Raw genomic sequence first — 14063 nt, forward strand, 5'->3', positions numbered from 1 at the left:
GCAGAGGTTCTTAATTGGAACCGCAACATAAGTTTACATAGCAAATTGGCCAGAAATAAAAGTTAGAAATCAAATCAGCACTAGTAAAAAAGTATAGGGACAAATTTGGCCATTTCCTCTGCTAAAATAAAGTTAAAGGATTAAATTGGATTAAGTGTAAAAGTTCAGGGACTAGATCGGTGATTTCTCCCGCGAAATGATAAATCCACAAGCTCGTCCATGCCAAATTGCCTCTCTCTCAATCTCACCATAATCATGTCATATTCAGAGCTCTGCGCTTCAATTTCTCTTTCTAAAGCGAAACCCCTTTCTCCATGCCCGCCATTTTCATCGAATTCTTCATCTCCGACTACTTCTGTCTTTCTCCCCTCTCCCTTTTCGTTTCCTCTCCCCACCGCCATCTCCAGCCACCATCACCTCCACCACCTGCCTTTTTGCCGCACCGGCAACCGCCCGAACCTTTTCTGCAGGGACTCACAGGTCTCCGGCCCCAAAGATTTCGACGAGGAGGATGATAAGTTGTCGGATGAGTCTGACGTTGACGACGAGAGCTTCAATGTTGAATCAATGGAACACGAAGCCAAATTCGCTGTTAAAGAATTCTCCCACGCTTTGTCTCGTCAATTGACCATAGGTTTTTTTTTTCTTTGGACTTTTTTTTTTCCTTCATTGTTGGTTTTATTCTTCTTGTTTTTGTTTTTGGTTTGGATGAGAGAAGAGGCGGGAAAAGAAAAAAAATAGTGATGAAGTGCACCAAAATTTGTGTTTAGATTGAAGGATAATGCATTTTCGAAGTTACTAATTTTAGTTTCTAATAAAGCGCAAAAGAAGACAATGAGCTCTGTTTGGGGATTAAATGAGCCTTAATACGACGTGAATGCTGCTGGATAAAAGCCTGCCTTTCTTTTTGGTTTGGAATTCAATATGTTAAATGTAAGAGTAGCATTATGTAATTGACAAATTTCAAGGGATTTACTACATCTTGGATAAAAGGTAAAATTTGTTGTTGTTGTTATTATTATTATTTAGATAATAAAATAAATAAAAATGAAACATCAGTTCTACAGAAAATTGTTTCAAATATTCTGTATCTTACGCAGAGCAAGAAGAGTTGAAATAGAAGTGGGAAATTTTTTATTCTGTTATAGGATTTCGCAGGTTGGTTTTATGGTTTATTTTTAGTTTTTCACACAAAGAGTATAGTTTGTGAATTTTCTATAAATAATTAACTAGCTTTTACTTGATGCAGTTTAAGTCCTTTTATGTGGCAAAGTGGTTAACCAAATGGAAGACCTGATTAGTTTCTGCATTTACTTAGGATTTTCATCTCTTATGTTCTGCTTTCTCATTCTTCACTTAGGATTTTCATCTCTTATATTCTGCTCTCTCATTCCCTCACACCCCCTCTCCCTCCTCGTTTCTTCCCCTTTTCTAATCCCTATTATTGTTTGTTAGCTTTATGTTCATTTAGGCAATATTTTTGGTTTTAATCTAGTTTGAGTTAAATAGATGGTTCAAGTGGTGTTGTTTCCGTTTTGCTTTTCATCTTCCTCTAGTTCTGAATGCCAAAAAAAATTAAAACAAAGCATTGGGTAGGGAAACGTATCTGGTCGGCTCGGGTGAAATCTGTGCTCAATTATTTGCAAAATCTCAACCTTATATTACATGTATTGATTCTTTAGGGCTACTATGGTTCAGTTTAAAGGTTGGATGGAGAAAGTACATGGTTGTTGTCTGCATTTTTTCCTGCTGTTCTGCAGTTGTTTCTTTCAAAAGTAGAGTTTAAAGGATAAATTTTTACTATGGAATAGGGTTGCACTACTGATGGTTCTCTTTGACTCCTTAACTTTGGCTATAGGAAAGTATCCTGACTTTCCACTTCAATGGAAGGGAGACAGTGGATGGAGAAAAGAATACTTCCCTGCTGTTTCTCATTTTCTTATCAGTTTCTCCAAGAACTATATTGGAGAAAACAGTTACTACCTTTTTTTAAGAACGTGTTTCATTGAAGCTGACTAGAGAGCGATAAAATTCAATTTTACCTAATTGTTTCTTGCTCTTTAGGACTGAAATGAGGAAATACGGCTCTGATATAGAAAATAGGACTAGTTACAAACAGAAATGATTCTAAGGTCTTGTTTGATAACCGAATTCAACACTTAAACTTAATGGAATCAGATCTTAACATATTCAGACCATTTGATAACCAAAAATTGAACATTTGAAAACCAAAAATTGAACATTTGAATTAATTAAGTGGCACTAAATTTTCTAGGCAAAACTTTCTCCCAAAATTAAGTGATAAGCTATTTACTTGTCACTTAATGTGATATGCATTGAAATGTATTAGATTTAATACTTAACAATTCAATAACTTAATGGATTCAGACTTCAGATTTCAGACTTCAGTTTTCAAACTTCAGTTTTATCAAATGCACCCTAGGCCGGATTTAACAATTAGTAATGGTTCTGAGACCATGCTGAAGCTAGACACTTTGCAGATGTAATAGATTCAGATTGAATAAAACTTGAAGCCTTCCTGGTTAAAGTTATGTATCTTTTGAAGCCTTGAAGCTGGTCATCTGTAATTTTTCTCATTCATCTAATCACATTGATAGATGCTTTCGCTGAAATCGTCATCCAGGATATACTGATGCTTTACGTCTTTCTTTTGTCTTTGGGGACCTATTTTGGTCTCATTTGTTGACATACCTTTGACTTTGTTTATTTCAGATGATGATCCTGCTGATCAAAAGGAAACTAGCATAAAGAGGAGAAAGCATAAAAGCAGTGCTAAAAATGTTAGTGTTTACCATCTTTATGTGAGGCTAGTATCCATTGTTTATGTTGTTCTTGATGTCTTCTTTAAACCTTTTTCTCAAGTTCTTCCTTTTTTTTAACCCCCCTTTTACTGGGTTGAAGTTTCAGATTGAAAACATGTAAAAGTTTGCACAATATAAGGGAGGTTTCAAGTACTGATTTTTCAAAAAGTAAATCCAAGAGAAAAAATCTAGTTCACCATAATATTCCGTTCAGTAGTTTTCTTGTGGTCAACTGATGGCCCTCAGATCAGGAATTGTCTTTTCTTCTCATAAAATTCTGTTTCAATTTTAGTAGTAGATTGGACTTCTAGTGATTTTGATGGCTTCTAAATCACAGGATTATTGGGAAGAGAATTGCTAATATTTTTTATAAAAAGATAGATTGAGCATATATACTGATTTAGGGTTGCACAAGTTGATTTTGGAACAATTTGATACTTGTATAATTTTGAAGTTGTAGAGAAGCAGTGTTGTTTGGCATGTGTAGCTTACAATATTTTGCAGTCAGTAGTGTAGCTTTATAGGCTGGAAATCTTCTGATCATTTTCTATCAGTGTAAAGAAATCTTAACCCGGATAAAAGAACGAAACATATTAAGGTGAGCAGTGGCATCGTAAATGGATTACTAAAAGTTAAAGTGAATAGATTGTAGCAAAGAAGTTCAGAGAACAGTTGTGTTCTGTCCAATGGACCATTGTGAATTTTTTTCATAGTTTGTCATAGTTTAGTGTCAGTTTATGGTGAAATATTTGAATGCTGAGATTTAGGGATGGGCTGCTGACTCCAATAAATTTGGTGAAGATTATGTTTATTTTTCATCTTTTCCATTACTTGATAGCTGTTACTGACTGAAATTGAACATTGATTGCTTTTCTTTCAATTTTTTGATCTAATTAAACCAATTGCATCTGCAGATCCCTGATCATCTGCTTCCCAGGGTTACGATTGTTGGAAGGCCAAATGTTGGTAAATCAGCTTTGTTTAACCGTCTTGTTGGGGTATACCATCATCCTTGTATCATATTGCTAAGTCTACTGGTTCACTGGAAACAGAATTTAAAGCTGCTATTACTTGACTGTGAATGCTTCGGCATATGGAGTTTGAGCAGTTCTTTCTTCTCATTTTAAAAATTGCTTTGTATGTGGTTAATTAGTATTTTCTTCAGGGAAACAAGGCCATTGTGGTGGATGAACCCGCGGTTACTAGGGATCGTTTGTATGGTAGATCCTTTTGGGGAGATTATGAATTTTTGGTCATAGATACAGGAGGTGTGGTTACCATTTCCAAGTCGCACGATGATGTTATGGAAGAATTGGCTATCTCAACGACCATTGGTATGGAAGGCATACCACTAGCCTCTAGGGAGGCTGCTGTTGCCAGGATGCCATCAATGATTGAGAAACAAGCCACTTTTGCTGTGGAGGAATCATCTGTCATCATATTTCTTGTTGATGGCCAGGTATAGTCCAAAATTCTGGTTTTTATAATTGATATAGTAGGTAATTTGCTTTTCTTCTTTTGTGCTTCTTTCTGTCAGAGAAATTGTATTTATAAATGAAGCGGATTTGAACAACATGCTTGCTGAAACTATTTCTGAATGGTGGTCTGGAGGACAATAGTTGGTTTATATTGTTAAGCAAGCAACCCTTGTTTGTTTGTGGGCAGACAAAGTAATAAACTCTCAACAGGCAGGTCTCACTGCTGCTGATGTTGAAATAGGGGATTGGTTACGAAAGAAGTTCTCGCACAAGCATATTATTCTTGCAGTGAACAAGTGTGAATCTCCAAGAAAAGGTAGCATGCAAGCATCAGAGTTTTGGTCTTTAGGGTGAGTGTCACCTTCCTTGCTTAGAGTTTGCGGAATTGAAGCACATATGCCTAGTTTTACTTTTATGGAGTCAGTTTTATTCTGATTTAATGTGTAGGAAATGGTAAAAAAGGCTAGTTTATTTTCAGTTTTCTCTAAAAGTTTTGTGTGAAGAGTGGCAACATATCTCCCCAAAAATGGAGCCTTTTATCATTGCAACTAAAAATGAATTCAGAGCAAATGCAAGTAACTGTTTCAATTTTCCAGGGGCAAATTTTGACCATCACATAATCCATTTTGCTTTTTGAATGCAACAAGTTCTTAGATGAGTCATATAAACTCCTTTTCTCATTTTTGAACTCCAGTGGTTCTGAAAAAATTGTCTGCTTTATGTCTGCGTACTTGGTATACTTCAGTTCTGAAATATTTTGGCAATTGAAAAAGATTTGAGAAACAAAAGTTATAGTCGTGTAAAGGGCTTTTTCTTCACATTGGATGTCATCATGTCTGTGTTTCAGTTGCTTGATACGAAACAAAAATGCCAATCCATTGATACCATCCCTAACCAATTTGCCTTTGTTAAGTTTTCTACCAGAAGGGATTTAAAAGCCCTCCCTTGGCTGTACGCCCGGTGTCCAAGATCCCACTCTTCCAATTAAAAATTCCTGAGGAGGTGCACTAATGAACCCTTCTGGTCTAGATGTATTCTCACCCTCTAGCCCCTTCTCGTTAGAGTAGGAGAGCATAGAAATAGTGTAGGTGTTTTCTTATTGGTTTCTTTTTTTTTTTTTTTGGAGGGGGGAGGGGTTGGGGGGAACTAGCCTTGTCATATAGAGTCCAAATTCCTGGATAAGCAAAAGAGTTAGCAAGCTCTGTTATGGTTTTGCTTCTTGATATCTGATGTTTGCACAGAAATCTATATTTGTTATCTGCTATTTCCAGTTCAACGGAGGTTTTTTTTTAACTTTTGTTGCCTTGTATATATCCTTTTTCTGCTACTTCTGTGTTAGCATCTGTTGTTAAGGACTTGAATATGGTGTATGGTTTGATTTATTATTCATTTAATCTGTTTTGCATGGATGATAGCACTGATCTGGTTGATTTACTAGGTTTTCGCCACTTCCTATATCTGCTATATCAGGTACTGGGACTGGAGAACTTCTTGATTTTATTTGCTCAGGATTAGAGAAAATTGAGGTACGCTTTTAGTAGTATCAGAATGTTGTTGCACTGTCTCTTTCATTGGCTAACGTGCTTTGTATTGCATATGATGCCATAATTGTTTTTTTCTCATTATATGTTTGTTTCATTGTTAAGAATCAAATATGTTGCAAATGGTGTGAGTTAATCACATGTTGCACAAATGTTATTTTATTACCTTGAGATGGGCTTAGTTTATCCGTCCTCTTTTTCTTGGAAAGCTTGGTGGCTTTTTTCGTCAGTTGATTTTATAGAGAAAAAATTGGTTACTTTGACTTTGATTCTCATTTTTTTATGGTAAATTATGATATTTTGCAAGTTGATTTGTTTGTGTGGGACTGGTGTAAAATGGATTGAATAATAGATATAAATTGAGTCAAATTATAATGAACAATGAAGAATTTTATCTAGAGAATTTTTTGTTGAAGGTTTTTTTGTTTAGAGCGGACAAAGGACTGCTGTTTTCAGATATTTTCAACTGAAAGCAGTTCTGTGTATTGTTTGGGTGGAAAATATTTTTTTTCTTTAATTGACATGGGAAGTTATCAAGTAAAGCTTTTGAAAAGTAGGGTTCTGTAGTGACAGTTCTGTCATTGCATGGGTTGCTATTTATTGTCTTTGCCAGCTGGACTTCTCGGATTTAAAGACTGAATCTAATTTTAAATAAATGGAAACTGAATAAAAGGGAATCTGGCAATTACGTCTAGGGACTACTAGGAGTCACGGCAAGGAATTGCGCCTTCGTGGTGTTGTGCATAATCTGAAATGTAAATTTTTATTTCTGCTAAAAGTTTTCTTTGACAATAAGTGACATCGCCATTTGTAATGGAGATCGACATTATGGCCACTGGTTGATTTTAGTTCACGAGGAAGAAATCTGCTTAGTGCATCAGCTTGGGTATTTAAACAAATGAGCCTAAATCCTAAGCATTTGACCTGAGTCCTTAGGACATAACAACAAAAAAGAGCTGGAAGTGGATGAGTCATACAAGTAACTCAAAAGCTAGTGTAACTTGAAATAGCTAAAATTGAGCAAGCAGCTTCTTTTGAGCTGGAGTTTGGTAGTGCTTTAGGTGTGAGAATTAAAGAGTTTAGTTTCAGTAAAACTTCAAATAAAGTCTTCAGATTCTGCATCATTCTCCTCTAATTGGAGAAACTTGGCTTCAATTTTTGAAGTGTGGAAGTATAAAATCCAGTGCTCTTTAAATTGAACAAGTAGCTATTTTTGGACTTGAGCTATAGTAGTGCCTTAGATCTGAGAACAATCTAAAGTTCTGTCATGGATGGCTGAACAATGTTTAATATCTTTTTTTCACTAAATATATGAAAAATAATTGGAATAGTTGGTTGATCTTGTGATGTCACTTTACAGGACTATGATGATGTTGAAGGGAAAGAAGATTTCGTTCCTGCCATTGCAATTGTTGGCCGACCAAATGTTGGTAAAAGTAGTATTTTGAATGCCTTAGTCAGAGAGGACAGAGCAATTGTTAGCCCAGTAAGTGGAACAACACGTGATGCTATTGATACGGAGTTCACTGGACCTGATGGCCAGGTTTGTCAGCTTGACATATTGCAATGTAGGATTAGCTAAATTGATTTTCAGATGACAAATGTGCTAGTACAAAGCTTAAACAGTATGATGGATACTTGTTTCTTTCAGGGTAGATATTTGAGAGATCTTCTATTCCAAGATAATTTCAGATTTTTTTTTCTCTATACATGCACAAAATAGTCAGTTACATGGATTACGATAGCTTTCCTGTCTGTCTTTTATATGCACTGCTTGCCCCTAATTATTCCTATATTGGTAATGAGTACAAGTTTTGAATCCAAAATAGTTTTCTTTCTATTTCCATCTGTCATTGGATGGAATTGCTTTGATGGCCTATGTTTGCCATCTGGAGCATGTCTGATCCTGAATCAATCATCAATTACATTTAGTAGAAACAGAAAAAGAAAAAGTTGAAATTTGGGAATCTTCTTTCCTCACATTGAGGCAATTATTTATTGTCTTCCTCGTCTTTGTTCATGAAAGCAGAAGTTCTTTTATGAAGATTGCAAAGAAAAATAAATGCCTTCCTTGCAAGACAAATGCCAAGTTCAATATTTGTCATGGTTTGCTGATGGTTGATAGTTAGCTTGCTTTTCTCTCTGGCATTAGATTTTCAACCACTTTGTGAAATTCAGGCTCTACTTGCTTCAGTGAGCACCATCTCCCTTAGAACTTTTAGTGTTGTTAGTCAACATAATTCAAATTTGTGAAGGAAATTGGTCTTATTTTTTCCCTCAATATTATCTTCAGTACTTTATTTTTGGAGCTTACAGTTGCACTTCAAATTTTCCCAAATGATCTAATTACTTCAAAATTTTGCCGCGTTAGAAGTCCTTGAGAAAGTAGATTATTGTACTGTTCTTTCTTGTGTTTTTCTTGTCAGTGGAGGAGATTTATAGTTTCCCATTTTCTCTAGAAATTTCGGCTGATTGACACGTCTGGTATAAGGAGAAGGGTAGCTGTAGCTTCATCGGGCAGCACCACAGAGGCTTTATCAGTTAATCGAGCATTCCGTGCCATTCGTCGTTCTGATGTTGTGGCTATTGTGATTGAAGCCATGGCATGTATTACGGAACAGGTAGATTACGATACATTTCAGGGATTTTATTGGTTTTGGTGATGGTGCGTTGGTTTGAGAGAGCAGATAGACGCAACTTTGACAATTAGCTTTCCTGTTTCTGCCACTGTTCAAAGCTATTCTGTATTGGAATATTATAATGAGTTGGTTTGAATGCTCTCCTACTGGTCCAATTTTACCATTGTTACTATTAACAGTCTTTTAGGTCAATAGACAAATACTAAAATTACTGACATACGAAGTCACACAATACTTAACTTCTTAGAAAGAAGAGTAACTAATACGTCCGAAGTCCAAAAGATATGCTCAAGTGCACTGTTGTCTTCACCATCAAAAGGTTCAATTCCTAACAAAGGGCCTAAGAATTGATGGCAGGATCCTTTTCTTATCCATTATCCCTTGTTATGAGGGGGTTCCACCAAAAAGCAAAATCAGCAATCTAAGGCAGGAATTAGTCCACTAGGTTCTTATACTAGTTAATTTTTCATTTTGTGTCAGCAGTCACTTTTATTTTCTTATTATGAGAAGAAAGAGAAACGAAGTGATTAGTTGATTGTTATGGTAATGGTGGTCAGTCTTAAAAAAATTATGAAATGTGTCAAGAAGCAACGAATTCATCTTTTTCTCCTGCTTTTCACCATCAAATAGGTGCAACTCTATTAAACAGCACAAGTTACCTAGTTGAACATTCAAAGAAACTTTTCTTTCATTGGGTGATCAGTATAGCACTTTAACACATAAAATAGTTCTTATATTCATCCTAATCTTATGCATTAGTAGGTCACATAATGCCCCTATGGCCACAGACCAATTGTTTCTTTTTGAAGCTCACCTCAGTACTCAGTTTCCCATAAATGGATTAAATGGTCTTGGAGCTTAAACCTTCCAAGTATTGCTGTGTTTTGCTGCTAATTTTGTTTACTGGAATTGATTGAAATTTCGTTGACAATTTGGTTTGTTTACTGGATAGTTTGGAGAGCTCTAAGTTGGAAAATATATGTGACTAAAATTTGAAAATTAGAAGGCTTGCAGAAATTAGGGAAGAAGCAGAAGAGGGAGGAGACAGGAGAGGGGAGAACCTGGGCTTCACACCTAACAGAAAAAGAAAGTCTCCTGAAAACTTTCTTCTGGAGATTCCCATCTTCCTAAAGCTATTACCACAGATATTTATAGAGGAAAGACATCTTAGGAATTTAGCAAATGACAATTACCTAACAATGGTTATCTATTCCGCTTTTTGTCAATTTCTCCAGCATTAAATTCGTTGCTTGTATTTGTTTTTATTTGAATAAATAATGCTGACCTCCCCTCTAGTTTCTACAGAAGACATAAGACAGCCTCTCCAGATTGTGAAATAACAAGGACTTTCCCTGCATATGTTTTGCATCCAACATTATTGATGTAAAATATATTAAGACAAGTTTACCTTCACCATGTTCACATCTTCTTCCCATGTTGCCAGAAACCCAATAAAGAAAAATAGGTGCTGATCGTCAAATTAGATACAATAAATTTTTATTTGTTTTTTCAATTCCATAAAGGTGGCAAATTATGTTATAGTGTCAAAAGAAGAACAAATGCAGTTATACTTCCATCAAATAAGGAAACACCACAGATTTCTCTATTCTATGTGAATAGCACTTCGGAAAAACCCCTGTAGCTGGTTGTAGAACAAGCTGGACAAACTGAAAATAAATGAAAATATCAAAAATTGAAATGTGAGTTATGCTGATTATTGAAGTTTGTATATAGTTCACAACAATAGCTTGACGTTCGAATGTTGCATCAACCTTAAGATTCCTTCAGATTAATTACATCTAAAGCAAATTGAATTGAGATGTTTGAATTTGGTTTTTATTGGGTGGAGTAGTGGCAGACGGTTAGAGTTGAGAATGGGATTGGCATGTGTGTTATGGAGGCTGGGGTTGTGCTATTATATCACTTGTCTAAAAATAAAATTTTGCAATAAACATTAAAATTGTAAATTTAAAGGCATTTTTTTTGGAAAATTTTTTGTATATGTGACTACAGTTGTTATATGCCGTTCATTTGTTAACCATATTGGACGTTTTTTATTTATGTGACAAATAAGAGTGGAGGTCCCTGTTATTTTCTCAATCTAGAGGAGAGGCCTCTGCCTTTTCTAAAACAAGAGGGGAGGTTAGTGTAATTTACTGTTTCTATCATTGCGGAGTTGTGTTTTCCTTTCAATGTTCAACATCTTGTTCTCATGGGTGACTGGCTTTTGACTATATAAGCTTAACAGCTTGTTTTGTTAAATTTCAATACGTGAGTATATTGGACTCACTGACTTTGAGATTCATGAACTGTAAAAAACCTTTTTGAAACAGAAAACAGTTTATTGTGTGAATTTTTTAGGATTACAAGATTGCTGAAAGGATAGAGAGAGAAGGGAAGGGTTGCCTGATTGTTGTGAACAAGTGGGACACAATTCCGAACAAAAATCAGCAAACTGCAACTTATTATGAGCAAGATGTAAGAGATAAGCTCCGTCTTCTCAGCTGGGCACCTATCGTGTACTGTACTGCAATAGCTGGGCATAGCGTTGACAAGTATGATCTTGAGCTATCTTGATGAGAGTTTCTTGACTCCTGTATATCTTTGGGAACTTTATGAGCAAGTTTGGATTAAAGTTACAGAATTATCACTTGATAAATAGTTGAAAGCTTGGAACTTGGAAAATACTTGTGCTATTCAATGTTATTAAAATCGGATGTATGTAGATTGGTTTTATAAAGGTAAACTGAATTATCATTATTTTTCACTGGACTCTATGTCTGGTTCTAAACAACTTCATGATTAGCAAATGATTTAACTGGAATAATGACAATCTGCCACATACGAGGACTCTTACAGATCTTGCACCTGTGCTGGTTTGTCATATTTGTCTCTGAATTTTAGAGTATGTCTCTATTGATACGTGTTGAGGTGAATGAGATGAAATCAAAAAAGATTTGGAACCTGAGGTGTATATGAATTTCTTTGCAGACTACAGTTTGTAGAGCATTACAAGATGCGCTTGTTTGTGCTTGCTGAGTACTATAATCTGCTTTTGAATTATTAAAATTGCTCCACAAGCTTCCCGGGCTTGATTGTGGCATTCTGATTTGATATCCTGTTTGAGGGACAAGAGTTTGTTTTGTTCTTCAATTTTGCTTTCTATTGGAGGGTATTTTTAGTGAAGTCAGTTCATTCAACCAATTCGATTGCTCCTTTCTCATCCATCTTGAATATTTCATCTTTCTTTCTTTCCTTTTAACTGCTGAAGAGCTTTTTAGGTAGTTCGATAATAGTAATTAAATGAGATAATCAATAATTTGACTTATTTATTTACTGTTAAAATTTTGTTACATGTAAGGACACAAAAGTGAACCTCTGAAGGGAACTGCACGGAAAAAAGTACTAATCGACTAAACTGTTTTCCATCTTTTTAAAAATTTGATTAGTTTCTGCATCTAAATGGTTGGACTTGTTTCAGAATCATTGATGCTGCTGGTATGGTTGAGAAAGAGCGAAAGAGAAGGTTAACTACAGCAACACTAAATCAATTGGTGCAGGAAGCAGTTGTTTTCAAACCACCTCCAAGGACTAGAGGTGGCAAGAGAGGACGTGTTTATTATTGCACACAGGTACTTGCACCAAAACAGATTTTATAAGTTGGTTTTCTCAAACTGTCATTTCTGAATCTAAATGTGTTAATGTCTAGCTTTGCTAGAAGTTTGAAGTCTCTAAACTCTGAAGTTCATCAGGAATTCCATATGGAAAAAGGGAAAGATTTGGACTTGAGTTATAGAATGTTTGGAATTGCAGTTGAATCATTTTGTATCCTTTGTTTCAGGGGTTTAACTTGGCATAGATAAGGTTTATTTGACACGACAAAGTACATCAGAATGTTTTAAGACAGTAGAATTGCTTAAGTTTTTTATGTAACATGGCTAGAGAAAGACTCTACTGCAAGGGATTCATCATATGATTTGGTATATTTCATTAGCCTTTATTGTGTTGGACGCATTAATGAAGCGGAAAATGCATGTGATTTGTTAAGGCCGCCTAGAAATTCACCAGTAATTTGAAGCAAAACAATTTGACCAATTTTATTTGCATTAACCCAATCTATCAAACTTATGTAGCCATGTTGATCTTATTCACAGGCAGCAGTTAGACCACCTACATTTGTCTTCTTTGTAAATGATGCAAAGCTATTTCCGGAGACATATCGCCGTTACATGGAAAAGCAGCTGAGATCAAGTGCAGGATTTTCAGGCACTCCAGTTCGGCTTTTATGGAGAAGCAGAAGAAAAATGGAAAAAGATGATAGTAAGGATACATATATCTGGTTATTTATTTATTTTTCTGTCTCATGAATTTTCTGTGTCCCATATATAAAATACATACATATATATATATATATATATATATATATTTTGCATTTCAAGATACACTTGACAGATTGCTTATTTTGGTTTAACCTGGGAAGGAGGTTGAAAGGAATATTAGATTTCAAGCAAGAATGTCCTATTCTCTTTATGCCTGGGGTGGTCTGGAGGGAAGTGTTTGACATGATATTAAAATGGAAGTATATCTTTTCTTAGCGCATTCCATTAGCTGATTTTTGGCTTGAAGGAAATGGAATGCCCAAAAAATTAACAAATGAATAAAATAAAATAAAATGAGAACGGGGGCTTGGGAACATGTTCTGCACAGGCATGCTGTTTGAAACACCTGTCGTGGTTTGTTTTTATGATTTGCTTCCTGAGGTCACAGATGCCCACCTCTTTGTATTTTGGACTTCAGACAGTTAGCAGACTGAATTGACTAAATTCATTTTTTTTCCAGGGAGGTCTGCTGCAACAAATTTTGCCCAAGAGAATTACATTTCTGTTGATAGAAGGTTGGCTGTAGCTTAGCTGAACTTGCATTAGCTGTAATTTGGAAAGAACAGAATTATATCTTAGTTTTGACTGGATTCACACTTAGCATAGGAGATCCAGTAAAAAAGAGTCCTACTTTAGAAGTTTCAACACGTAAAAAGAGTCTGTTGTACTGAATTGTGTTGTTTAATTTAGTTGTCACTAGTCTACAATCTTGAACTCTCTGGTGAAGAGATGTAGAGGACCTGATTTTGATTACAAGCTGGACGAGGAGTTGAGGACATTCTGCTATGTGTCGACTTTTGCAGGGATACATGTTCAAATGTATTTATGAAGCCCTACCATGTGAAGATGATTCAAGATCTCTATGTTTTTTTCAGCAAATTATACTATTCTTTTGTTTATTTCTCAAGTGGTTCTCATTTAATTCGGATGGCATATGGGTTTTTCATATAAAATGTAGATTTGTGTCTTGCTTGTTGAATTTGGAATCGATCTAGTTTGATTGGGTTAGGCCTTCAAGCCTGATAAATTTTTTTGGGTGAGAGTCAATTTAGGTAACTTTCAGCTTGCATCATGTAAAGGAGTAGAGCAACCTACAATTAAGTAATTGGTTCTGTTCTGATTTATTAGCTCTGCCCATCCATCATCAGTGTTTCGGGGAGCCAATGTTTTTCCATCAAATGGGGAGTCCGGTTGTACTGTGTCC

General features: G+C 35.5%; 1 protein-coding gene across 2 annotated transcripts; it reads left to right on the top strand.

The window, feature by feature from the left end:
- Nucleotides 1–211: 211 nt before the first annotated feature.
- Nucleotides 212–13758, top strand: LOC113701027 (uncharacterized). 2 transcript variants are annotated; one of them, XM_072059554.1, is made up of 12 exons: nt 213–634; nt 2734–2801; nt 3737–3820; nt 3988–4281; nt 4511–4650; nt 5739–5826; nt 7202–7384; nt 8301–8462; nt 10842–11035; nt 11962–12112; nt 12635–12800; nt 13320–13758. In XM_072059554.1, the coding sequence occupies exons 1-12, from the start codon at nt 220–222 to the stop codon at nt 13388–13390; spliced, it is 2016 nt and encodes a 671-aa protein (XP_071915655.1). In that variant the 5' UTR covers nt 213–219; the 3' UTR covers nt 13391–13758. The 2 variants fall into 2 exon arrangements, with proteins under 2 accessions (XP_071915656.1, XP_071915655.1); XM_072059555.1 differs by lacking the exons at nt 12635–12800; nt 13320–13758 and adding an exon at nt 11842–11882 and having other exon boundaries at nt 212–634; nt 11962–12027.
- The last annotated feature ends 305 nt before the right edge of the window (nt 13759–14063 follow it).

This window comes from Coffea arabica, chromosome 7e (genome assembly GCF_036785885.1).
Source record: "Coffea arabica cultivar ET-39 chromosome 7e, Coffea Arabica ET-39 HiFi, whole genome shotgun sequence".
Lineage (NCBI taxonomy): Eukaryota > Viridiplantae > Streptophyta > Magnoliopsida > Gentianales > Rubiaceae > Coffea > Coffea arabica.

What these genes read in the sequence shown, in the direction of transcription:
- LOC113701027 (XM_072059554.1), top strand. Translation starts at nt 220, where the DNA reads ATGCCAAATTGCCTCTCTCTCAATCTCACCATAATCATGTCATATTCA. An exon ending in GTCTCGTCAATTGACCATAG is followed by an intron (nt 635 to 2,733) that starts GTTTTTTTTTTC and finishes TGTTTATTTCAG; the next exon opens with ATGATGATCCTGCTGATCAA. An exon ending in TGGCATGTATTACGGAACAG is followed by an intron (nt 8,463 to 10,841) that starts GTAGATTACGAT and finishes TGAATTTTTTAG; the next exon opens with GATTACAAGATTGCTGAAAG.